The sequence below is a fragment of the Sminthopsis crassicaudata genome, chromosome 3 (assembly GCF_048593235.1).
Source record: "Sminthopsis crassicaudata isolate SCR6 chromosome 3, ASM4859323v1, whole genome shotgun sequence".
NCBI classification, from domain to species: Eukaryota; Metazoa; Chordata; class Mammalia; order Dasyuromorphia; family Dasyuridae; genus Sminthopsis; species Sminthopsis crassicaudata.
In genome coordinates this window covers 439,606,476-439,631,916 of record NC_133619.1, presented here as the reverse complement: position 1 = coordinate 439,631,916, position 25,441 = coordinate 439,606,476, and the positions used below count along the sequence as shown (strand labels likewise).

General features: G+C 34.1%; 1 protein-coding gene across 15 annotated transcripts in view; it reads left to right on the top strand.

The window, feature by feature from the left end:
- Nucleotides 1–25,441, top strand: part of RAPGEF4 (Rap guanine nucleotide exchange factor 4) — a 336,971-nt gene that overhangs the window by 242,508 nt on the left and 69,022 nt on the right. For all 15 annotated transcript variants that reach the window (XM_074303100.1, XM_074303098.1, XM_074303099.1 and 12 more), the window contains 7 exons: nt 7,004–7,088; nt 7,849–7,909; nt 10,068–10,144; nt 10,634–10,780; nt 12,419–12,534; nt 18,371–18,459; nt 23,582–23,660. In XM_074303100.1, coding sequence (XP_074159201.1) covers nt 7,004–7,088; nt 7,849–7,909; nt 10,068–10,144; nt 10,634–10,780; nt 12,419–12,534; nt 18,371–18,459; nt 23,582–23,660 — 654 coding nt within the window. The remainder of the gene's footprint in view (nt 1–7,003; nt 7,089–7,848; nt 7,910–10,067; nt 10,145–10,633; nt 10,781–12,418; nt 12,535–18,370; nt 18,460–23,581; nt 23,661–25,441) is intronic.

Here is a 25,441-nt window from a genome sequence, read left to right as displayed (position 1 = left end):
TGTATTAACTGTCTTTACTGCTTTTTTTGCAAGAAAGGAGCCCTCCTAACTCACAGGGTAAGGATAGTGGGCACTATAAATGTTAGCTGTTATTATTTCTTTCTGTGATCTTACTTATCTAGCTCAGGGCTTCTTAATTTTTTTTTTTCTAGACGCAACCCCTTTTAGCCTAAGAAATGTTATGTGATCTCAGGTCTATAGATGTATGAAATTGGTATACAAATCAAATATTTATTAATAACAAATCACAAATATATTATAAAACAATTCTTTTATATCTGTATAATTTTAAAAGATAAAAGCAAACTTGCATGTTAATGAAATGGATGTGCTTATTTACTTTTATATAAAGAATTAAATTTTGATGGAATATTTTATGCCTTTTATTGTTGCCAAATTTTTCTCGACCTCCACATTCAGTTACGTGACCCCATATGGGATCATGACCCATAGTTTAAGAAGCTTTGATCTAGCTGACCCTGTGTTCAAGGCTATTAAGAAATCATTTAAAACTTAAAAAAAAAAAAACTTTAGACAAGATTTTTATGGACACATTACATTCAATCTCCCCTTTCAGAATAAGGCTTTGAACAATCCCAGTCCCTTATTTCCTTTAAATATTATGTTACCAGTATTTTATTCTATTTCCTTTTTTACATCTACCCAAACTGGCTATGGTCCTTAACATGATACCTTCTTCCTGTGGTTATTTAGGCAGAGAGGTGATACAATGTACACTATGCTGTTTCATCTACCAGAAAAATATCAACATTTGCCTATCTCCAAAATTCATTACAGGAAGTCATTCAAGGATCCAGAGGTACTGTGCAGGGATATGAAGAGTATCTATGGCTTATAATCTACCCAGGACTGTCTACAAAATATACAGTCTGACCTTAAAACTAATTTCTGGTCTCCATCTCTCTTAAACTTGGATGGAGTTTTATCCAACACTAAAGTTACTTCACTCTAATGCCAAGATAGACTTGTTTCCTAATAGTCACAATTCTAATTCCTCTTTTCTCCTCTTTCCTGCCTTCTCTAATAAACCCCCTCTAATAAACAGATGTCCTTCCAAAATCTTTTGGATAAAATATTTTATTGTAATGGACATTTGGGTGAGTACTTCAGGAAATTATTATAAGAAATTTAAAACATCCTAGTCTTAAAGGGGTCTAAATTTTTTTTTATTATTTTTAAATATGTTCCCAAAAGTGAACTGAATTTTATTAGTTTCCCTTTCTTTTTCCATATTATATACCATAACCCCTGACAAGAACTCTCATAACTAAAAGACAGGAAGCTAAAGGGGAAAAAAGATTAGGGGGCTTATGTATCCTACAATTCCACCCCTGTACAGTTTTTAAATACCTGCTCTGATGAGCTGAAACACCAGGTTATATTTACAATTTTCAATAGGTCCCATTTCCCCTTAACCCTGAATTTGTTAAATTATATCTTTCTTTTTCCATGATAGTTTCAGAGTACACCCACATTTTAGCAAAATCAGAGATTTAAAAACAACAATTAGAAGTTATAGTTTTTGTTGAGAAGCAAAATTTATTAATATAGTAGAATAAATGATGCAGGTAATCCACAAATCAATTAACAAGCATTTATTAAGCATTTAGAAAACTAGATGATGCAGAGAATAGATCACTAGGACTAAGGTCAGGAAGACTGGAGCTCATAAGTGGCTTCAGATACTAGGTGACCTTGTTTGCCTCAGTTTCCTCATCTGTAAAATGAGCTGATACTATGAAAGGTACTAGAAACAAAATTTGCAAGTCATGGTGCTAGGTAATGGAGTGTAAAGACAAAAGTGACATAGTTCCTGCTCTCAAAGATTTATATTTCAATGGTAGTGGGGAGTATGGGCACACACATTTATAGAGTTGAGACCCAAAATACAGGTTCACTTTAGAAAAGATTATATCTGTAGCTGGTGGGGATCAGGAAAGACTTGATGTAGAAGGTAACATTTGAACTGAATTTTGAAAGCAACTATGGGTTCCAAAGATTACTAGAGAGAAAGAGAGTCTGGGGGGCCATATGAGGGGACCATATGAGCAAAGGCAAATAAGTTGGATGCAATAGTGGGTAGACCAGGATTGCTGAATGTCAGAGTAATGGGAAGGGGAATAATGTATAAAAATATTGGGAATGTAGGAAGAGACCAGGAGGTGAAGAGATTTAAAAGTCAAAGTTTTTATTTGATCCTAAAAGCAATAGAAATAAACTAGAGTTTGGGGAAAAGGAATTTGCTATAGTAAAACCTACTCCACTAAAAATCACTTGGTGGAAGCTGCGTAGAGGATGAGTTGAAGCAAGGAACTTTCAGTTAAACAAACATTGGAAAAAGTTCTGACCTTGTGCCAAACATTGGGGCAATATATCCCTAATCTTTGGTGATTTTATTTTTACCAGATTTTCTCTCGGCTACCCAGTGAAGCAGGTAGTACAATTATTTTGAATTTTCACTTCACAGCTCAGGTTCAGTGAGATCAATTAATATGTTCTAATACAAACAGCTGTTATACATCAAGAATCTGAACCCAAGGCTCCTGAACCCAAGGCCAGCATGTTTTAAAATTTTCTCCTTAGAGAATCCATCAATACTTTCAAGATGTTCTTTAAATACCTCCTTTTTCCACAAAGCTTTTCCTGATGCTCCCAAATGCTAGTACTATCTTACTCAAGTTACTATTTATTTGTGTTTATTCACATTTTTACATATTTATTCTGCATATGCTTATCTATTAATATTTTGTCTCCATCAAGAGAATGTAAGCTTCTAGAGAGGAGGGATTGTTTCATTTTTATGTTTCTGTCTTTTTATCTCTAGCACTTGGTACAACGCTTGGCATATAGTCACTTACTAAATGATCTTTGAATGATTATACTATGGATGCCATGTGCCATTCTCTGAAAAAAAATTCCTCTATTTCTCCTTTTATATTTTCTGAATCCAAAATTGTGCTTTCTTCCATCTGTCTCTAACCATGGAGAAAGTAATTAGTATCTAAATAACTGAGCAATGAATAGGACCAGTATAAAGCACTCAAAGTATCCTTTATTGATAATTTGAAGTAAATAGCTTAGTAAAAGACTGACATTATGGATAACTTTCCCGGATATGGAAATAGCTTTGGGTAAACAGCTCTTCTTTGTAGCATTGTTTACTACATGGATTATGTGAAACAGGCCTTAGGAGAGCTGGGCTCTACTCTTGGCTCTGCTGGGGGCTAGATGTATGAGTTTGGCAAGCCATTTACTCTAATTGCAAAAATCTGGAGACTTGTGGTCATCCCTCCTTATCTTTGACCTTCCTGCAGCTTATAAAAATTGTTGTCCACCCTCCCCTATTGGAAATTTTCCAAGAGCATCGGCAAGTCTCTTGATTCCTCTCCTATCTCTGACTACTCATTTACTGCATTCTTTTTCCTTCACTGTTCCCTTTGTGTCACTATTTCACAAATACATCCTTGACCTGATTTTTTTCTATTGATTGTTTAATTTCATTTTTCTGTTTCCCCTTTTATAAATCTCTACTTTCAGTCTCCTGAGTATTCAGCTCTGCAAAACTCTATTCTGGGTCCCAAGTTCTCTTTAGAGTCCCAGAGTTCCAGACTCTTATCCACATTTACCCTTCAGCATATTAGATTCAAAACTGAGCTCATGATTTTTTACCCTAACCTGGTTTCTCTTTCTAACCTTAGTAGCTCTGTTTATGGTGTCTTTGGCTCCATAATTCACCCAGACTTCTGTCTTCTTGAACTTAATCTTGACTCTTCCTTCTCATTCACCTATCATATCTATGGTGTTAATTACCTCTGCAGCATCTTTTTTTTAAAATTAATTTCCCTCTATTACTGCCCTATTTTCAAGTTCTTATCATCACACACAGATTTTCTCAGTCCCATCTATCTCATTTCCAGTCTATCTTTCATAATACTACTGAAATATGATTTCTTAAGCATATATCTTGTCATTTCACTGCTTTAACTATTGCCTCTAAGATAAACTATAAAGTTCACTGCCTGATATTCAAGTTCTTCCCCAATCATATAAGCCTTACCTTGGTCCATACTTTTCTCCTCTACACATTTTATATTACAACCAAAGGATACTATTTCCTCTATCCCTAAAATATGGCCTGTATTTATACCTCTCTGTAATTTTTTTTCACAGTATTCCCAATACCTAGAATACCTTCTGTGTATATCTTTACCTACTTTTAAAGCCCAGTTCAAATACCACCTTTTCTAGCATGCCTTTCTTGATTATCTTTTTTTCCTTTTGCTTTATAATTCCATAATAAAGCTATTTTATAATACCTTCTGTTATTGTTATTTAGTCATTTCAGTTATATCCAACCATTTGTGACTCTATTTGGGGTTTTCTTGGCAAAAATATTGGATTGGTTTTCCATTTCCTTCTCCAATTGGATCCATTTTGTCAGGCAGTCAGGGGTTAAGAAAATTGCCAGGGTCACAGAGCTAGGAATAATGCATTAATATTGTTAGGAAGGCTTTCCCCATTTTTACAGATAATAAAACTGAGGCTATGAAGTAACTTGCTCAGGTTTACACAGTTAAGTATCGGAGGTTCAATAAAATAACATGTATATACATTGCTTTGTAAATCTCAAAATCCCATTTACTTACTAGTTGCTATTGTTTCTTTTGTTGGTAAAATAATTGAACATGCAATTCCTTTGTTAGTAGTTTAGTAGCTTCTGCCCATTTTGAAGGACAGTGAATCTTTGAAATCTTAAGAGTAAATCTGTATATACATTTCATCCAAACATACACACACAACGTATATGTTATAAGGAAATCTTCCTGCCAAACTTTAAAAGACACAAGCCAGAAATCCCACAACCTGAATTATATTCTTTACTTTTAGAGATTCAATTCTGACCCTTCCTTCCTCCAATTTAATTCCTTCTTCCCTCCATGGCATCACACCCCACAGAGGTGTGAATGAGACTTGGTTGATGCTTTTGCTCTTAGAAAGGTTTCTAGTCTGGTTTCCTTGTTATTTGCAGCTAATGTAGAGAAGGGGAGCAGCAGGGTTGCTCCTTGTACTGAAGAACCATAATCCTATTACCCCTACCTTGAATCTTTCACATTAGCTGCCTTTAAAATGGGGGGATGGATGGAGATGACTGAATTGACTTTTAAATCCTTAAGGGTCCTTCTTCCAAAATCCCCATGTGTAAGTCAAGTAGTAGATTAGGCTCCCTACTAAGAAGGCCTTGGCTGCATTAGAGACCTTGCTATTGAGTCTTGTCCTATAGGTATGTCCCCATATGGGGCCTGTACATTCTAGGTCCCACCATGTCACATTAGATTGGCATGTGATTATGTCTTTTGTTGGTGATCCTTGGCAGAGACTAAATATACATACTTCTTACTGGATCTTAAGTCTTTGATCACTTTATGGAGAATGAACTATGAAATGCAAATCCAGTTAAATTTTAGTATGGTAGCTTTGGGGTTACATCGAAACCATTGAAAAAATGAAGAGAGCTAAAATGCACTCTTGCCTACATAATTCTCAATCTCCGTCAACATGTCCATAACAGTCTATCTTTAAAAATCTATATAAAATATGTTAAAAATCTAATTTAAGTATAAAAATTATAAGATGTATTAATTCACCTTTAGTCATATAAAGACTTCAAAAACATTTTATTACCATCTTTATGTTTTTTTTTATATTATAGCAGCAGTCAGACTAAAACAAGTGAAACAGCAACAGAATTTTTGTTACAGTTGACATTTATAGTTAATCTGGCCTTTGGATTCAATGTTGGTCATGGCATTTATTATGTAATTATATTGTTCTCCTGGTTCAGCTCACTCTACTCTGCATCAATTCATATTAGTCTTCCTATATTTCTTTGAATTCTTCATGTTCATCATTTCTTATAATACTATAATATTCCATTGTATTCACTATCATCCTTAAGATAAACCAAATTCAGAGATATAAAAAGAAATGCATCTTCAAATGAAAAGAAAATAAATTTAATAATAATAACTATAGCTATCAATTATATAGCATTTTAAGGTTTGCAAAATATTTTACAAATATTGGCTCATTCTATCTTCCTTCTCAAATCATTATTACTCCTTGTTCATTTCTCCTAGAATCTCCCAATCACTTCTTTCTCCTCCCCTCTGAATAATTCTAGAGTTCCTCTTCTCAGAAGTAAGGGATATGGGAGGTTTTCACAAAGATTTTGATCCTTTAAATCAAATAATGATCACCATTATTTTTATTATTAACCTTTTTTTATTATTATCCTGAAAGATTAACAAAGGATCTTAAGGAATCAAGGTTGAACAAATGCAACTCTAGTTGATTATCTCAATTACCTTTTGTGTGCTTCTTCAGGTTTTTGTTGATAAAGAAATTATTTTTACATCTTGAAGTAATCAACTTGTCATGTGGAAAGTGGCTTTCCATGCTGAATATGAAAGATAGCATGGGAAAACAAATAAGGTACCAGACCTTGTGTCAGGAAGTCCTGCATTCAAATCCCATTTCTCAAACACTTAGTAGCAATGTAACCTTGGACACTGACTCACCTCTGAGTACCTCAATTTCCTTCACTGGGAAATGAGGGCACAGCAAGTGATGGCCTCTCATATGACTTCCAGCTTTAAATCTATGGTTTATGGTCCTGAGTGGTTTTCTTTTTTTTGTTTGTTTTTGTTTTTGTTTTTGTTTTTAAGACAAAGGAAGAGGCTGAATTTTTTTTCTATTTGATTTATTTCATTTCCTTCCACCAACAAAACATATTTACTTCAACAGTTCCTTTAGGAATTGTAATTACATAAATCTCTCTCTGTTGATTTCAATTTAATGAAAAGAAATTCCCATCCACTTTACTGGCTTGTAAATCTATTTACAAAACAGCATATTTCAGTCCACTCAGATTTTTTTAATGTGTTCTTTCCCTTCCTCTCTTTTTTATGTTTTTCCCTTGCAGACCAGGACAGAGGACTGTAGATGATCTCGAGATTATCTATGAAGAACTGATTCACATTAAGGCCTTATCACATCTTTCTACTACAGTAAGTTGCCTTTTCAAGTCAGTAAGATTCTTGAGTCAACAGAATTGATTAGAGGATGATGTATGTGCCCTTTGCTGCCCAAGACTTTTTAAAAATCATAATATTAATATTTCATTGCTACAACTGTTCCTACTTGATTTACAAAAGCAGTGCATGCTAATACAAGGAATTGGTCAATAAATGAACAAGCATAATGCTTATTGTGTGACAAGCTCTGGGCTATATGCTGGGGATACATAAATGACAAATTTCTCAAGAAATTTATCTTACATTCTGAAAGGTAAGGTGACAAATACATATATAAGTATGTACAGAAAAATTACAAATAAATAGAATAGTTCAATTCAAGTTGAAGAAATAGAAATTCAGCACTAAGAATAATGCCATGAGAGAGTAAATATAGTCTGGTAAAGTCCAAAGTACTCAAAAACTTGATTATTAAAAAAAATGTAAGCTTCATGAAGTCGGAGACTTGTCTTTCAACTTGCTTTCATGAAATATAAAACTCTGGAAATCAGAACTCAGAACAGGTCTTGGCCCACAGTAATAGCTTAATAAATGATAGTTGACTGGCTTTTAAAATGGCTCTTGTAAGAGTTTAAGGAAAGGAAAGGAAAATTTGCCCTGAAGAAGCATGCAGTAGAGTACAGGATGAAAGCAGTCATTGGACCAAGAAAGCTTAAGATGAGCCTCACAGAGAAAAGCCTAAATAATTAAAATTAGCCTGCCTTTTCTGAATTTTCTCCTTTCTTTCTTTTAGGTAAAAAGAGAGTTAGCCGGGGTTCTCATCTTTGAATCCCACGCCAAAGGAGGGACTGTATGTAAGTGAGAATCCCTCATTGAAGGTGCTGACTAGTTAGAGATTCTAAAGCCCACGTCTGTGAGACTGAACTGGCAGTGGAGTCCAGTGGCCATTTGGGGAAGAAGGGAGGAGTGGTACAGGGAGCTTTTCCTATTTCTGGCTCTCAGCTTGAATAATGAAGATGCTAAAGCATTTGGCCTACAACATACTCTCACTTCCTATCCAGATTGGCTACAGAAATTGTGAATGATGTCTGAAGCATGGGGGAGGATTGGGCAAGTCATCTCAGTGATTCTTTTATTGTGGCTGTTCAGTTGTGTAAGACTCTCAGGGATCCTGTTTGGAGTTTTCTTGGCAAAGATGTTGGAGTAGTGTGCCATTACCTTCTCTAGCTCACTTTTACAGATGAGGAATGAGGCAAACAGGGTCAAGTGACTTGTACAGGGTCACATAGCTAGGAATATGTATCATGGGTGGTATTTATACCCAGGTTATCCTGGATTTGAGACTGGAATTTTATTCACAATGGAAGGGGTTTTTAACCTTTTTTAACCCTTTCTTTTTATGCGAAAATTCATTAGCTAGTCTGAGGAAGGCTAAAGACCACTTCTCAGAATAATGTTTTTAAAGGCATAAACTTCTTTCTACTTCTAATATTTTTGTGACTCCATAGTTCTCTATTTGAAATCACATACAACTCCTCTCCTCCATATATTTGCATCCTTTAAGTTCTCTATGCCACAATTGTGCTGTAGAGATAATAGTCATATTACTGAACTTCAAGGATAATTTGAGGAATGCACATTATAAGCCTGAAAGTATTAGACAGAGCAGCCCAAAAGTCTTAGGTCAGTTAAGATTCAAACTGTTCTAAAACTTTATATTTTATAAATATGAATATATACATGAGCTTTTGAGTCATAAAAATTGAAGCTCAACAAGTCCTTAGACATGTGATCTAAACCTCTTATTTTCCAAATAAGGAAACTGGAAACAAGGGATATTAAGTGATTTTCTCAGATTTATATAGCTGTGATCAGGTTTTGAACTCAAATCTAATGCCAGTAGAGTCAGGAAAAATTGAATTAAAATTTGATTTGGGTCAATTACTAGCTCTCTGACTGCAGTTAAATCACTTACTCCTTGTGTGCCTCAGTTCTGTCATCTATAAAACAGAGATAATAATAGCAGGTTTACATTTTCTTTAAAACTGTACATTTAAAAAGTTCTTTGGAGATATACTGATTTTTCCTGCCTTACAGAAAACTAGTATCTTTTGGAAAATGATAGATTACTGGTAAACTGACATTTAATAAAAAATAAATTAAGGAAATTTAATAAAAAATAAAATAATGAATAAATACATGATGAATAATAGATAAAAAGATAAATAAAGGGCAGAAAAAATGGAGAAAATTTTTTCTACCCTTCATATGTATTATAATTCAGCACATAAAGGCTGTATTTCATGGCTGTAAATATTCCTTTCTACCAATGTCAGTTGCAATCATTCTACACCGTGATATCCTGTTACATGAAAGCATTTATACCTTTATAACTTTAACATGATCTGCTGGCCAATCTCCTAATGATGAGCTTCTCCAAACAGGTAGACTGGCTCTCCTGCCACACTTGGTGGTCTATAGTTGAAGCACTTCCAGCTTGGATAAAACTTTCTAGGTGGATATCCTTCTAGAAAAAGAATAGGCAAATCATGGTCTTCAGGAAAATTTTGGTCCATTGACAGTTTTTGTCTAGCTAATATATGTTTAAATAAAGTTTTTTTTTTCATTTTCATTCTTAGCTAGATGTATAGAAACACAGAGAGGCAGAATTTGGCCCTCATGCCATAATTAGCTAAGCCTTATTCTAGATAAGTAGTTATTAAGGTGAAAAATGTCTAGAATAGTATTTAAGAATTTATGATCTCCCCATACCAAAATGAGGTTCCAGAATAGGATGTTAGTAGAAGTCCAAGCATTATAGAAACATTTTATTTTAATATACCTGAATAGCTTAAAGTTTTCTAGTATTGCTTTTTTTTCCCTTCTGGAACTAATATATAATGTTAGGGTGTTGATTTTTTAAAATTATAATTGGATAAGCCTCAATTTATTTTGATGTACTTCTATTATTATTATTATATCTTTTCCTTCTTTTCTCCTTTTTTTTTGCAGTGTTTAACCAGGGTGAAGAAGGTACCTCCTGGTATATTATCCTAAAAGGATCAGTGAATGTAGTCATTTATGGCAAGGTATTTTCCCCCCTTTTTTTGAAACCTTAATATGCTCCATTTGCTGCTGTAATTGTAAGAATTAACACTAAAGTACTAGCATTGAGCTTGCAACAACACTGTTATCTGATTTAATAAGGAGAATATAGTTTCTCTTATAGAAATGATTCCACTTTATCATAGTGCTGTATGGTATTATCTTTTCTGGTGTTCTCCTCCCTGTTGATTATAGTGTATGAATTTCTTAAGGTAAGTCCTAGACCATGTGAATATAACTCAATGTGTTTTTTTATCTGTTGGAGGAAGCTAATCCAAAACAGTGTAGAAAGGAAAATGAAACTGAATTGTTATGACACTCTCCCTCAAGGACCCTGAGACAGGTAGAACCCAGCAAAATGGATATTCTTGTGGTTTGAGCACCAGATGGACTAATGAGGCTCTGAGGGGATGGGGATGGGGGGGGAGTTTTCCTGCTCTAACAGTTCCCTTAGAATCTTCCATTGTGTTTAGGGAGTGGTGTGCACCCTCCATGAGGGAGACGACTTTGGGAAGCTAGCCCTGGTCAATGATGCTCCAAGAGCTGCCTCCATTGTTTTAAGAGAAGATAATTGCCATTTCTTAAGAGTGGACAAAGAAGACTTCAATCGTATCCTAAGGGTAAGTGAGGAGCAGGCCCCTGACAGTGGGAAATTCTATCTTTGTTTAGTTATGAGGAATTCCTTCCCCCCAAAAAACACATGTATGTTTTGAATCTAGATGATCATACTTTGAGAAATAAGAACTCTGAGAACATGTCTCTATCAACGAATTCAATCACATTTTGAAAAAGAGAGAGAGGGCAAATTTAGAAAGGTAAAAATAGAATTATGGAAAGATCTCCAAATCACTAAGCCTTAAGTAACCAGGATTAAAAGCCTCTGCCCTTTAAAATACTACATGTGAAGTAGTATGGGCAAGTAACTTAACCTGTTTGGCCACACTTACCTTTAAAACCTTTACCTTTAAAATAAGGTACCCAATGCAGGGTATTTGATTCATGCAAATATGAAAAAAAATTCCTGTATAAAAATTATTATACATATTATATATATATGTGTGTGTGTTTGTGTGTGTGTATTTATATGTAAGTTTACATACGTATATGTAAACCTACATATTATACATGAGACCACTAAGGGCCCTTTCAATTCTAGATTTCTAAAACTATGAGAGGGTAACAAAAATGAAATCTTCAGATAATAAGAAGTAGTACATATAGTAGGAAGTATACTAGAATGAGAGAGTTGATGGTTCAATTTTCAATATGAACATTTTAAAATCTGAAATAGCAAAGGCTACAAATCAGAACTTGATTTATTATTTATATCAAGTTTGTTGAATGTGAGTCTCCACTGAAGACTTACTCTAATACAGTGCCTCATCATTATATGGAGACAATCCTAAGAACACAAGCTATGGAAGGCTTAGCACACTGACAGTCATTGTCTGCTGCCCAATAAATGCCCATCAATGATCTCTGCATCAGCAATTTGGCCACTAAATAATGCATTTATTGGCCAATAGATGCCCAAGACATCGATTTTAAAAATTCAAAATGCTCTTTAGCCTTATGTGTCTTTTTTTCTATTTCTACAATTATGATGCTGAAATGGGAGTGGTAGGATAAGGGATAAGGATAATCAATGTTTAACTAGTTCTAAAAATCAGTTTATCTGCGGATACTCTCAATGTGGGACAGCTAGATGGCACAGCAGATAGAGAACTGGTCCTGGAGTTGGAAAGATTCATCTCCCTGAGTTTAAATCTGACCTCAGACACTTCCTAGATATGTGAACCTGGCAAATCACTTATCCCTGTTTGCCTCAGGTTCCTCATCTGTAAAATGATCTGGAGAAGAAAATGGCAAACCACTTCAGTATCTCTATCAAGAAAACCCCAATGGGGTCTTCACAATACTACTATAAATGACTGGACCATAACAACAACACTCTCAATGTCAGCTCATCACCCATCAGCCAGCGAGTTTACAGATTGATTGGCATTAGAAGCCCTAGTTTCCAATTCTGACTCAGTCATTTACTACCCGTGTAACTCTTGGCAAATCCTGTAACTTCTCAAGGCTTCAGTTTCCTCATTTGTAAAAAAGAGATTGGACTAGATATAACCTAAGGTCCCTTTCAGCTCTTATAATTAGGATTCTCACAAGCCCCAATGGTGTGTCTGAAGTGTTTCAATTGTTTTTGTCATTTTCTAATTAAATGGAAGCATTGTTATTTCTGTGATTTGTATTTCTAGGACGTTGAGGCGAACACAGTCAGACTTAAAGAACATGACCAAGATGTCTTGGTTTTGGAAAAGGTTCCAGCAGGAAACAGAACTTCCAATCAAGGAAACTCACAACCTCAGCAAAAGTATGTTTTATCCAACTTGGCAGTTGCCAGGCAATGCACATGGTGACATCATTTCTATAATAGCATATTCCCCTCAGTGGAAGAGTGATGGGCCATATTGCTTTTCTTTTTACCAACATGTGTGTGTACATGTATGTGTACATACATTTTTACTATAGACTAAATCCACATCTTGTAAATCATAATATACCCATTTTTCTCTATGTATGAGGTCTTGTGCTATTTGAAATCATTCTTTAAAGAATATTGCTTACACTACATTTTTTACATTTTGCAATACTTTAGAGGGGTATCTTTGAAAAAATGAGGTTAGACTCAGAAATTCGAGAATGCAAAGAAGCAACAGAATGGATGGCTAGAATTAGAATTCAGTATTTAGAATTTAGAGTGCTGAACATAGGACAGTAGGTGTCAGTGATTTTTATCAACACCCACTGCCTGTTAAATTCAAAACTGCATTTGATTCTTATTCCTCTGACCTTCTATCTGACTCAGAGTCTTTTAAAAATAATGTTTTAATTCTGCTTTTATCTGCATCTTCCTACACAAGATGTCTATCAAATGTTTGCTTTCTGGGATTATAGGACATGTTTGGCTTCCTTAGTAGTCTCTGTAAACTTATTTATAGAGAATCTTAAACTATTGCTCCAAAATTGAAATAAAATATTTTAATATGGAGATTACAATTTAATTTTTGAATGAAAGCAAATTCATGCAAAAACCAGGAGAAATAGGACCAAATCCTGACATGGCAGAGAGATGAATTGTAAAAATTTTCATAGCAAGATGACCAAATAGGGATCATAGAGTCACAGCAAGCCTAGAGAAGAAACTTTCAAGTTCATCTAGTGTTATCTCTTCATTTGTAAGTTGAGGAAATAGAAGCTTAATGAGGTAAAAGTTTCTTTAAGGTCCTGCAGAAGAACAAGGACTAAAACTAGGAAATTCAGGTTCTGAAAAAAAAACATAAATAAACTCTAAAACAAACAAACAAACAAACAAATATATATCTTCCAGTCCTCTCTAACACATGCAAGCCATTATAATAGCATTACTAGGATGTAAAAATGCCAATATAAATTTATTTTTTTAAGTGTTAGGAGTAGCATAGGAATTATTTCTAAATTATGGACATCACTATAGTTAAAGTACCAGCATGTTAAAACAAAAATAAAAATCCATATAAAACTCAAAGAATAAAAATGAGAAGCTATGGTATATACTTGAGTCAACTTCCACCTGACTCATTTAAACTATCTTTTGATGCTCTCAGAATGGGAAATGGATAAAAGAAAAGACATGGGCACCACTATTATGTTTCCTAGCCAAGTTTAACAATGTAATCAATTGCCAAAAAAAGGAAGCTGAAGGAATTTAACTCTATTTCCTTGTAAACAGAGAGATATTTCTACCAAGAACACCAAATTAGACTAGACCGGCAACTTTTATCAATAGTACTGTTTCATAAAATAGCAAGGGGAAATGGAGTAAAAAAATCCAAAGAATCTTGATGAGAATAAACTTAGCTGATGTACCTCCTTGACAGTGAAACAAAAGACTGGAAGAAGAACCACAAATGAATGAAATATAGAAAAGATATGTAAAGATTTTATAACAAGCCCTTTTCTCCATCAATTCCAGTGGAGCCACCACATTTGGACTCTAACACAACAGTCCCTGATAGACTTCATGAAATGGCAATAAAGAAAAGAAAAATAAGAAAAATGGCTGGACTAGACCAAATATATAGCAAGAGGTCTGTGCTGAAGATGACAAGATTTTTTGATTGTTAGGTAATGATTCTAAAAAGTATTTAAAAGAGAGGAGACTAGCAAAGGTCAAAATCTGACCTTTTTTGCTATCACCTAAAAAAGTTATCAAGAGAAGATTAATAATTACTCAACCATTTGCCTCCTTTGTCATCTCTGAAATTTTTTAGGAAAATATATGTAGATCAAGCTAATCCTTGACAGATAATGTTCTGTAGCAGCAGTAGTTTTATAGTCACTGAGAGTTGTAATGAATATAAGATGTACTGTTTATTTCTTAATGACTATAAAAATGCATTTGATTTTAGGCTCTCCTCAAAAGAAAATTCAAGCATATATCAAAATCATACAAGATTCTTTGAAGTATCTAACATCAGAAATAATTTTGATAATCCACTGGTTATAAATATCAAACAAGTCATAAAGCAGGGATACAACACTCACTAAAGACATCTACAACTGTCATTGGTAGAAGATGTTTATCACAGAATCCAAATGGAAGATGTATTTCTCAGATGATAGGATGTTCAGAGAAGAGCTAATCCAATTCCAATTGATCAATGATGGACAAAATCAGCTATACCCAGAAAAGGAACACTGGGAAATGAGTGTAAACTGTTTGCATTTTTTGTTTTTCTCCCCAGATTATTTTTACCTTTCAAATCCAATTCTTCGTTTGCAACAATAACAACAACAACAAAATTAGGTTCTGCACATATATATTGTACCTAGGATATACTTAACATATTTAATATGTATGGGAATGCCTGCCATCTAGGGGAGGGGGTGGAGGGAAGGAGGGGAAAAACTCGGAACAGAAGGGAGTACAAGGGATAATGTTGTAAAAAAAAATTACCTATGCATATGTACTGCCAAAAAAGTTATAATTATAAAATTAATAAAAAAAGATGATAGGATGTTCTATGTCTTCCTATTTGTGGATTACATTGAATTAAGTATTCTTCAATTCATTCATTGAATTAAGATTCTTCAAGAGGTTCATAGTAATTTTTTTTAAAAGTTATAACCATGTACATAGGGAAAAATCAAATGAATAAAGATTTCTTGTCATCCATAATGATATTCATTTGGGTGGATAGCTGATAGAGCTATTCCATCAGTATCTATATAATAGACAGTGTCACATATATGAGCCCAGGAGGACAGCAGCCTGAGTTACCTTTGAGAAATTGTACAGTAGAATAAAGGTAGCTAGGTGGCACAATAGATAGAACATACCAGGCCTGGAGTCATAAAGACTCATCTGTATGAGTTCAAATATGTCCTCAGATACTTACTGATTATGTGATCCTGTCTGAGTCATTTAACTTTGTTTGTCTTAGTAGGGAAAGCAAGTCTCCAGGCCAGGAAGATCCTTCTGTAACACAAACTGACTGTGTAATGCTGAGCAAATAATTTAAGCTCTCAGAATTCTAGGGTGTCTGTATAAATTACAGAGAAGGTGCCAACTTTTATTTACAAAGGACATTTCTTCTGCCAAAAATTTCTTATATTAGTGAAGTCTCAGTCCCAGGCCTTAGCCTTATCTTTTTAATAATCTCAAACTTCCTCAAGAAACAAAGGCCCATCTTATAACTACTAGTATTCTTCCAGTGATTCTATATGATGATTCTGTATGACTTCAGGATTCCCCTATCTCCAAAAAATTAAAATCTGAGACCTACCCAAAGGGCAATCAAGAGGTACATGATGGCTACGAACAGATTATAATACTTTACAAATGAAGAACTGTTCAAGAGAAGTGGGGTGAAGGACACTCATCAGAAAGATGGCTGAGAAGGAAGAGCCAGCCATGTGGCAAGAGCACAAGATGACTGAAAGGCAGGCCAAGTGTTTCACTGGTACCCATACATCATTCAGAGATCTTGAGAAAGGACTAATCCAGAACATTGGGCAACCCCTTTTGGAGGATTTATGGGAATATAAAGATCTAGAATCATGTAAATTGAGAAGATTCATAGGGGTCTATCAGAGAGAACACACAAATCTTCTGAGATAATGGATCCAACTAAGTGTCAGAACATTTTATGACCTATGCCTTCTTTGTTTTCAAGAAGTCCTTCCCTCACATATAGTCGTTGAATAAGTCGTGACCTCCCAGAGGAGTGAAAAAGTGAAAAGACATTTTCTAGTTGCAGTGTTGGGGCTCCTGCCAGTGATTTCCTCCAGTCCTAAAAATAAAATTGAACCAACTATCCAAGATATTTTTACATCCTAGTGTATTCTTTGATAATAATTCTGATGGCTCAGAGAAATCTTAACCATTAAACTTTTTATAAATGTATATAATGTTAGAGAGAGAAAATTCTATTCTCTGAAGCATATAACTATTTATTTTATAAGTCAAGTTATAGGAGATACCATGAAGTCTCAAGGTCTCTGGTGTAGTTAAAATCCAAAAGATACAATTTTTAAACCTTGGGTCCACATATATCTTGTCCTACTCCTCCTAGATCACCACTGTTTGTCTTTACTTGAGGAGTAACTCCATATGTAGATATTAAGCCATGTTGGCAGCTTTCACACAATAATATGAGACCCTAAGAGCTTATGGTACCCCAAGAAGGCAACATTTTTTCCATGTTTAAGGATCCCTTTATTGGTTATGTTAATAATTTTTTCTCTAAATACACAAATAATGAGCTTTCCAAAGTACATCACATTATCCTCGACATCCAGTTCTATATCCTGACTTAATCTCTCTGTAATTCAGTTCCTCACCTGCAGAATAAAGAGATTGGACTAAATAAGCTTGAAGATTTTTCAAAATCTAATTCTATGATCATACACCATAATTCTCCAACTTGTTTATCAGAGAAGTGAATCATTATTCAAGTCCATACATTAAAAGTAGGTTATAATTTTGCTATCTAACTCCCCTTAAAAATGCATCCTTGAGAAAAAAAAGCCTTGACTTCAGTTACATTTACTTAAGGTCATCTAATCCAAACCTGTCATTCTATAAATGAGGACATATAACAGAGTAATTATATTATTTCCCAAAAGTAATACAAGTCATGAATATCTAAGCCAAAATTCAAACCTAAATTTCCCTCCCATTTTTGATGAAAGAATGAAGGCTAAGAATAGTATTTTGGCAGGGAAGGGAAGGGGATGCCCAGAATAATTGGAAAATGAGAGGATGAGTCATGAATAAGATGGAAGAGAAGTAAAAGAAAGTCTGGATCACTAGGGAAATAGAATGCTATTTTTCCTGCTCTACTTTCTCATCCTTGGATGTGAGACTACTGTACAGATAGATGGACAGATACATATGTATATATGCATATATATACACATATGTGTATACCCTATAGATTATATATGCCCACATTTATATAAAGATGTGTGTACATATATATATATATTACATATTTACATTCATATAATGAAGTCCATCAAGCTCTCTTCAAAGATCAAATCCTAAAAATCTAATTTCCTATCAGTCCTGTGCAAATGACACTAATTAACTATTGTTAGCTATTAGCTGTTTTCCCCAAGCCAACTAATGACACTTTGGGGCCTTAATATACTTTGAAGTTCATTACAGTACCCACTGAGCTCCTTCAGTGAGGTCCTGATCAGGTGTCTCTGTAGACAGATCCACCACTTAGAGGGTGTGCTCTTGGTTGGGCAGGTCTTTTGACCACACTATTAGGCAGGTAATTGGCAAGGTAAGTAAAGCATTTACTAAATGCCTAGGGGATATCAGGCATTGTGTTAAGTGATAGGGATACAAAGAAAGCATGACACTGCCTGTTGTTAAGGAGATTACAGTCTGATGGGGAACAACATGCAAACAATTATGTACACATATATGTATACATAATATATGTGTAAATGCATATATATGTGAATGTTGATTATCTCCAATTTAGTGTATCTATGTATACCAAATATACTACATATGTTAAATATATAATATATATAGTATATAAACCTACACGCTATGAAATATGTATATTATGCTATGATAATATTTTATTATCATACAACCCTTTTTTCTGCTTTGGAAAAAGTGAACCACTTTTTTTCTCCTTCTCCAGGTACACTGTGATGTCAGGGACTCCTGAGAAAATTTTAGAACATTTCCTAGAAACAATACGCCTTGAGCAACCTTTGAATGAAGTGACAGGTATGCGTTTTCATAATTAGATACATCTATCATAAATCTTTATAATATACACTAGAGTGCAGTCTGATTTGTCAGTGATGAGCAGAATGTCAGTGATGAGTAGGACGGTAGGGAACTCTCTCTCTTCTCAGTGCCCTCTTCTCTCAATCACTCTGACTTCCAAGATTTGAACCATGGATTTGAGAGGTTGCCTTGTACAATTCAAGAAGAAGGAAATTGTGTCTTCTCTTTCTTACCAATTTATTACATTATTTCATTCAGATCACTTAATCTTCTTAGATCTTTGTGCCAAGAGTAGTCTACTTATTAAGGAATATGGCAAATTGGGAATTTGGAGCTGAAATACTTAAGTTAAAATGTGTCTTTTCTACTTACTATCTCAGTGACCTTGGACCAATCATTTAATTTCTTAGAGACAGTTTCACCAACTACAAAATGAGGGGGTTAAAGTAAATAATTTCTCAGGTCCTTTCTAGCTCTATGATCTTGTAAGTTCATACTTTTTTCAAAGAACATTAAATTGTGTAGATGCAAGTTACTTGCTAAAAATTATAGATTTGTTACAAAGCTCTTTATGGTTCTAAAGTACATTTCCAAAATTAAATTTCCCAATATTTTTGTAGGATGAGATATTATTGCTATTGTTTAACTACTCCAAACATCTTTGCTACTTTTTATTTCCCTCTCCTATTCCATTTTCTAATTTTAGTTGGAGGATGCCTTAACACTTTATTCATACAAGTTAAGGGGGAAGTTACAGGATAGAAAAAGCATACCTGTTGCACCCCCGATCATATAGCCTTTTAAGTAATTCTAATCAGGACAACTCAATTATCAGAGATATGTAGGTCAGTATTTCAAAATTTTGTGATTTCATCAAAGTACTCTTTCCACCCCCAAACCATTGAGGAGAATCATACTTTCTCTGTAATTTTCTTACTATATTGCTTTCCATAGTTGCTCTGAAAAATATATTATTTTAAAATACAAACTGATGCTGAACTTAGGCTAGAACTTGCACATCCAATTCATCCCCAGGTCTGAACTCAGAGCCTTTCCAGCATTGTAAGATCAGCTCCACTGACAAGACTTTTGAGAATCTTTTAAGGTGACCTCCATGTCAGGAAGAGGTATTAGAGTGGGTGGGATATCAGAAGCATTTCAGTTACATATTCAAAAAATGCTACAACTTTTCCCTCTCTAATTTGGCCTTCGTATGTGTGTATGTATACACACACATATAAGCTTTATGTTTGTATGTATACATTCACATGCACATATACACATACATATATAAATACACACATGTATGAATGTATATTTGTGTGTCTGGGGAGGGAGTGTAACTAAGAGGCATGATATAAATTATTGGACTTAGGAGTCAATAAATCGAGAATGCAAATTCTGTCTCACATACTTGCCAGGTATTTGACCCTGGGCAATTAAGTTAATCTTTATCTACCTCAGTTTCCTCATCTATAAAAACCAGTATAATAAATAACAATACTTATCTTAGAGGGTTCTTGTGAGAATCAAATAAAATAATGCACATAAAGCTCTTTGTAAACCTCAGATTTCTATATAAATGTTAGTTTATATTCTTAGCTATTATTTCTGTTTATTTGATTGTTTCATGGATTCATGAGTATGTCTTATTCTCTCAGCTTGGTACAAAACACAGACCTCTACATAATCTGAATATTGACGGAAAAGAAAATTTCTGTTTACATTGGCAAGTCCCTTATCTAAGAAGAGATCTGGAAGGTTTTTACTGTCTGAATAAAACACAGTGCCTTTCCTTTTAAGGTCTGCTCTGAAGGGACTGTTCTTTTAAGGAAACTTAATTTTACTGGCTTTTAAAAAACAAAATGTAGAAGTCAAGAAATTAATCTATTTTATATCATTACATAGATCATTAGTCCTCTCCCCCTCCCCTCCCCACCAAAGAAAAGATATAGAATGTTCTCATTAATATTAGGTTTCTGATTCCATCCTTCCAAAGTAGGAAAATGCTACATAAAGTATAGCTGTTCTAATTTAACATTTCAATATTCTTTTCTGGGAAAGCTTTGGTATTGGGCCAGTGTTATAAGCAGTAAATAGTTTAGGAAAAGCTATGTCCCAGAGTTATTTCTAAAAGAAAGAACTGTATATAACAAACATATACCCCAGTGTGCTGAAGAACTGGGTTAAGGAATGGGCCAGGCTGTCATTCATTCATTAAGTCAGTCAGCATACAATTACTCAATACCTACTGAATGCCAGGCATAAACATCTATTAAATCCCAAGAAATAATCTGATAAAATGAAAGTGAGGCTTTTTGTAATTTTTTTTTGCTATACTTTGTCAGTTTTTTAACTTTGTGTCAATATTTATTCATTGCATATTTTGATATTTTAAAATTGAATGTCTAAACTGAGAAAGAGAGTACCATTATATTCCATTCACACAATGCAACTAGCTTATTCATAAATCAGACAACAATTCTGAATGCATAAATAATAATAATACTAAATATTAACTCTATTCTTCCTTTTTGTCTAGATATCGTCTAGATTTACATAATTTTTTTATCATTTCAACCTTGGCCTAGATTAGATAATAAAATTATGACTTGAATAATTATTAAGTATAAAGACTTAATACTTTTGATTGTTCTCCTGATGCTCTTACACATTTTCTCAGTGATCCCATTATTTCCCTTGGATTCAGTTATCATTTTTATATACAGGGAGTTCCAAAAGTCTTAATGCAATTTTAAATTCTGATGGCTTATAACTGCACTAACATTTTTGGGACTCTCACTCATATTTAAACATAGTATATACACATACATACATATGTATGCATATATGTATATATAATTCACATATATGTGTATATATATGTATGTATTATATAGCAGCTGTAGGTGAACTGAATCTTTTGTTTCTTCAGCAGGTTCTTGATAAATACTTCATGGATTTGGGGAAAATTGCTCCTAAAACAAAACAGAAAAACTATTTCTTTTTACTTGGGAAGGTTCTATTTGTCAATGTTAGAACTACCCTTACTGACATGGAGATAATTTAACAATTAGACCCTTTTCTTGGACCACATATTTGATGAATTATGCAACCAGCTTTCCTAATAGTTGAAAAAATAACCCAATAATCATTAGTAAAATGATGCTATATTTACTAAATTGTGGCCAAATCATTTGGATGAAGGAAATACAACATTTTGGACAATTAACTTTATCAGAATCACCAAAATTATGTAGAGATTGAGGAGACCTTATAGGTCACTTAATTGAACCTGTTTCTTTTACAAATAAGAAAATTAGGATCTAGGGAGACTAACTGACTCATCCAATGTCAAAGAATTATTCAATTACAAAAGTAGAATTTGAAGTCACATTCTCTGACTGTAAATCCAGAACTTTCCCCACCAGTACCACACTGCTTCTCCAATTCTTGGGTATCAAATATAGGGGGTAGTTTTAGGGTTCTAATCATTAACTACCTGACCAAATAGCTTTGAAGATAAGTGAGGGGTTAAAAAGAAGTTCGTATAAGAGATAAGGGATAGGAAAGATGAGAAGTAATGGATCATAGATATATATGTAATACATAAATATTACATATATACAAAATTATAACATTATTATAATATAATTAATAATATATAATGTTATATATATGTATACATATATATATTTATATATATATATTTTTTTACTGGAAGAGAGAGACACACACACAGAGAAAAAAACAGAGAGAATTACATAGATGTAATTACTTATCTTCTCAACACTACTCAGTTCAAACTTACAAATAAGAGATTAGGAAAGGATATTAAAAGAGTTGTAGAAAGATAGGTTCAGTGATACATTACTGATGGGAAAGTGGATTAGTCCAATCATTCTAGAAAGCCTTTTGGAATTATGCAAAAGAAATGACTAAATTTTTTTTTTTTTTACTTTTGACTCACAGATCTTACTGCCAGGGATAAATCCTCAGAGTAGTTTATGACAAAAATAAAGGTCCTGTATATGCCAAAATATTTGTGGCATAAGTTTTTGTAGTAACAAAGTATTGGAAATAAAGTAGATAGCCATTTTTTAGAAAATGGATTGTTGATGATGATGACAGTGATGAATGATGTTAACAATGATGATTAGCTGACATTCACATAGCATTTTAAGGTTTTCAAAGAATTTTATTAAAATTATTTAATTTTATCCTCAAAACAGCAGATTTTCTTGTTACTCAGTCATTTCAGTCATGTCCAACTCTTCATGATCCCATTTAGGGTTTTCTTGGTAAAGATACTGAAATGACTTACTATTTCTTCTTATCATTGAGGCAGCTAGATGCCGGGTCTGGAATCAGGAAGACTCATTTTCATGAGTTCAAATCCAGCCTCAGATCCTTACTAACTGTGTGACTGTGAGCAAGTCACTTAACCCCGTTTGCCCCAGTTTCCTCATCTGTAAAATGAGCTAGAGAAGGAAGTGGCAAATCACTCCAGTATCTTTGTCAAGAAAACCCCATAAAGGATCACAAATAACTGTGACAAGTTAGGCAGTCTATGGGGAGCCATGGGGAGCCCAACATTCATGTTTTCAAGCCTTGCTTCTGTGTTCCTCAGGTTTGTTCATTTATTCCTCCATTCATTCAACAATGGTTTCTTAAGTATTTGATATGTACAAGATTCAGATCAAAACAAAAAGACTAGTGACTGCTTCTCAAGATAGCCATGAATTGTGAATCTTTCTGTCTCCCAGGCCTGTAAATGAGCTGTAATGAAACTGTATCCAAACAACTTTCTAAGAAAGATTGAAATAAGAGCTGTAGATTACTTAGTATTTCTGGACCAAAGATTTTTCTTTCTTTCTTCCTTTCTTTCTTCCTTTCTTCTTTCCTTTTCTTCCTTCCTTCCTTCCTTCCTTCCTTCCTTCCTTCCTTCCTTCCTTCCTTCCTTCCTTCCTTTCTTTCTTTGTTTCTTCCTCCCTCCCTCCCTCCCTTTCTTTCTTTCTTTCTTTCTTTCTTTCTTTCTTTCTTTCTTTCTTTCTTTCTTTCTTTCTTTCTTTCTTTCACAAAAACTTAATTCTATTCTGTTTTTGTTTTTCCCCTTCAGATTCAGTTTTAAATGACTTCATCATGATGCACTGTGTTTTCATGCCTAATTCTCAGCTTTGCCCAGCCCTGGTGGCCCAATATCCTTTTATTATAAAAAGTCACTTCCCTTGAGAACTACCTTTCACAGAAAAGATTCACATCACATCTGATCATCATTCTCTGGTAAGTAATGCCATCAGGTTGAAGAAAATCCATAGCTTTTCCCCAATCACAAAACTTTGGAGCCACCTACAATTACCTTAACCATCATGTACTGGGGGAATTCCCCAATTCCTTTATATAGATAAAAGGTATTGGTGATAATCACAGCTAAGAAGACATGCATGGACTGTGAGCAGTATGGTATCATACCTGGCACTCAGTAGACACTTAAACGCTTGTTGACTGATTGACTATCTATACAGGTGAAGAAAGTACCACTGATCCATTATAAAACATGACTCCATTGGTGTTTTGAAATACTATCCATTAGCTTGTTTTATTATACATAATGAAAGATGGTGAATATCAGTGATTATACCAGAAGAAAATGGAAATTGAATTGAGAAGGATGCATATGACTATATAGGTGTGGCAGAGAAAGGGAGAAAGAGAGAGAGAGAGAGAGAGAGAGAGAGAGAGAGAGAGAGAGAGAGAGAGAGAGAGAGAGAGACAGAGACAGAGACAGAGACAGAGAGACAGACAGAGAGAGAGAGAGTGAGAGAGACAGACAGACAGACAGAGACAAAGACAGAGAGAGAAAGAGACAGAGAGAGACAGAGACAGAGGGAGAGACAGAGAGAGATAGAGAGAAAGTGAGAGAAAGGAGGAGAAAGAGAAAGAGAAGGAGGGAGCATTTTAGGGGCACTTTTCTAACGTGGTGATGTTATGAAGAACCACAACCATATCATCGCCTGACATCTCTTCTATAGATAGAATGACAATTCTTGGGTTCCTACAGAAAAATGATGTTGCTGCTAATTTCTGACATGCTCAGATAACCAGATGTGGAAAAAAAAAAACCTCCTAGTATAGTATTTTTTTTGCCTTCCTATTTTAAGTTGTATATCATTGAGAAAAGTAGTCATATCAATTAGCTCACAGATCCATGGTTATGTTGAGTTTATCATAATTCTTCTCTGTCCCTTTTAGATATTTATCAACTACTTTATCCTTTCACCAATGATTTTTTATTCTCATATTGATTTTTAAAAACACTGTACATTTTAATAGTGATACTCATTATATCTCATGGAAGACAATTTGGAAATGGTTATTATTTTAAGCAATTGCTTAAGGTCCTTTAATGGAGTTAGCTGAGATGCTGATATTAAGAACTCCCACATCCCAACCCTGAAATATGAAAGGGATAATTTACTACCAGCACCAACAAAACTTTGAAATTAAAAGCAAGTTGACTTTGGGTAGCAAAATGTGTTAAAGAAGAGAGAATGGATTTCACTGATATTCCTTGTTCCAAAGCAGTCCAATCACTGTTGACATGCATTTTTTTTCTTTTTTATTACAATTAATTTGCCTGATTCTCATTTTTCTAAATACCCATAATTCTCATTGAAATCAGCAGAATGCATGAGGGTGAGAGATTTGAGCTGAATATGTTACTCAGTGGGAGCTGCAAGAGTGAGATTTGAGTGTTTATTTGTCTGGGAAACTATCTTTCCAAATAATGACAGCTTAATGAGACTTACATATATAATATGGTCTTTCTGGCTCATGTTCAATTTTTTCTGAGACAAATGGACAATTCCATGCTCACATTGTTCTCTTTTAACTGTACACATAGGAGTCATTATTAGACTCAGGGTTGTAGAGAAGACTAAAAAAACACCTTTGAGAATAGGCATTTCCTTTATTGTAG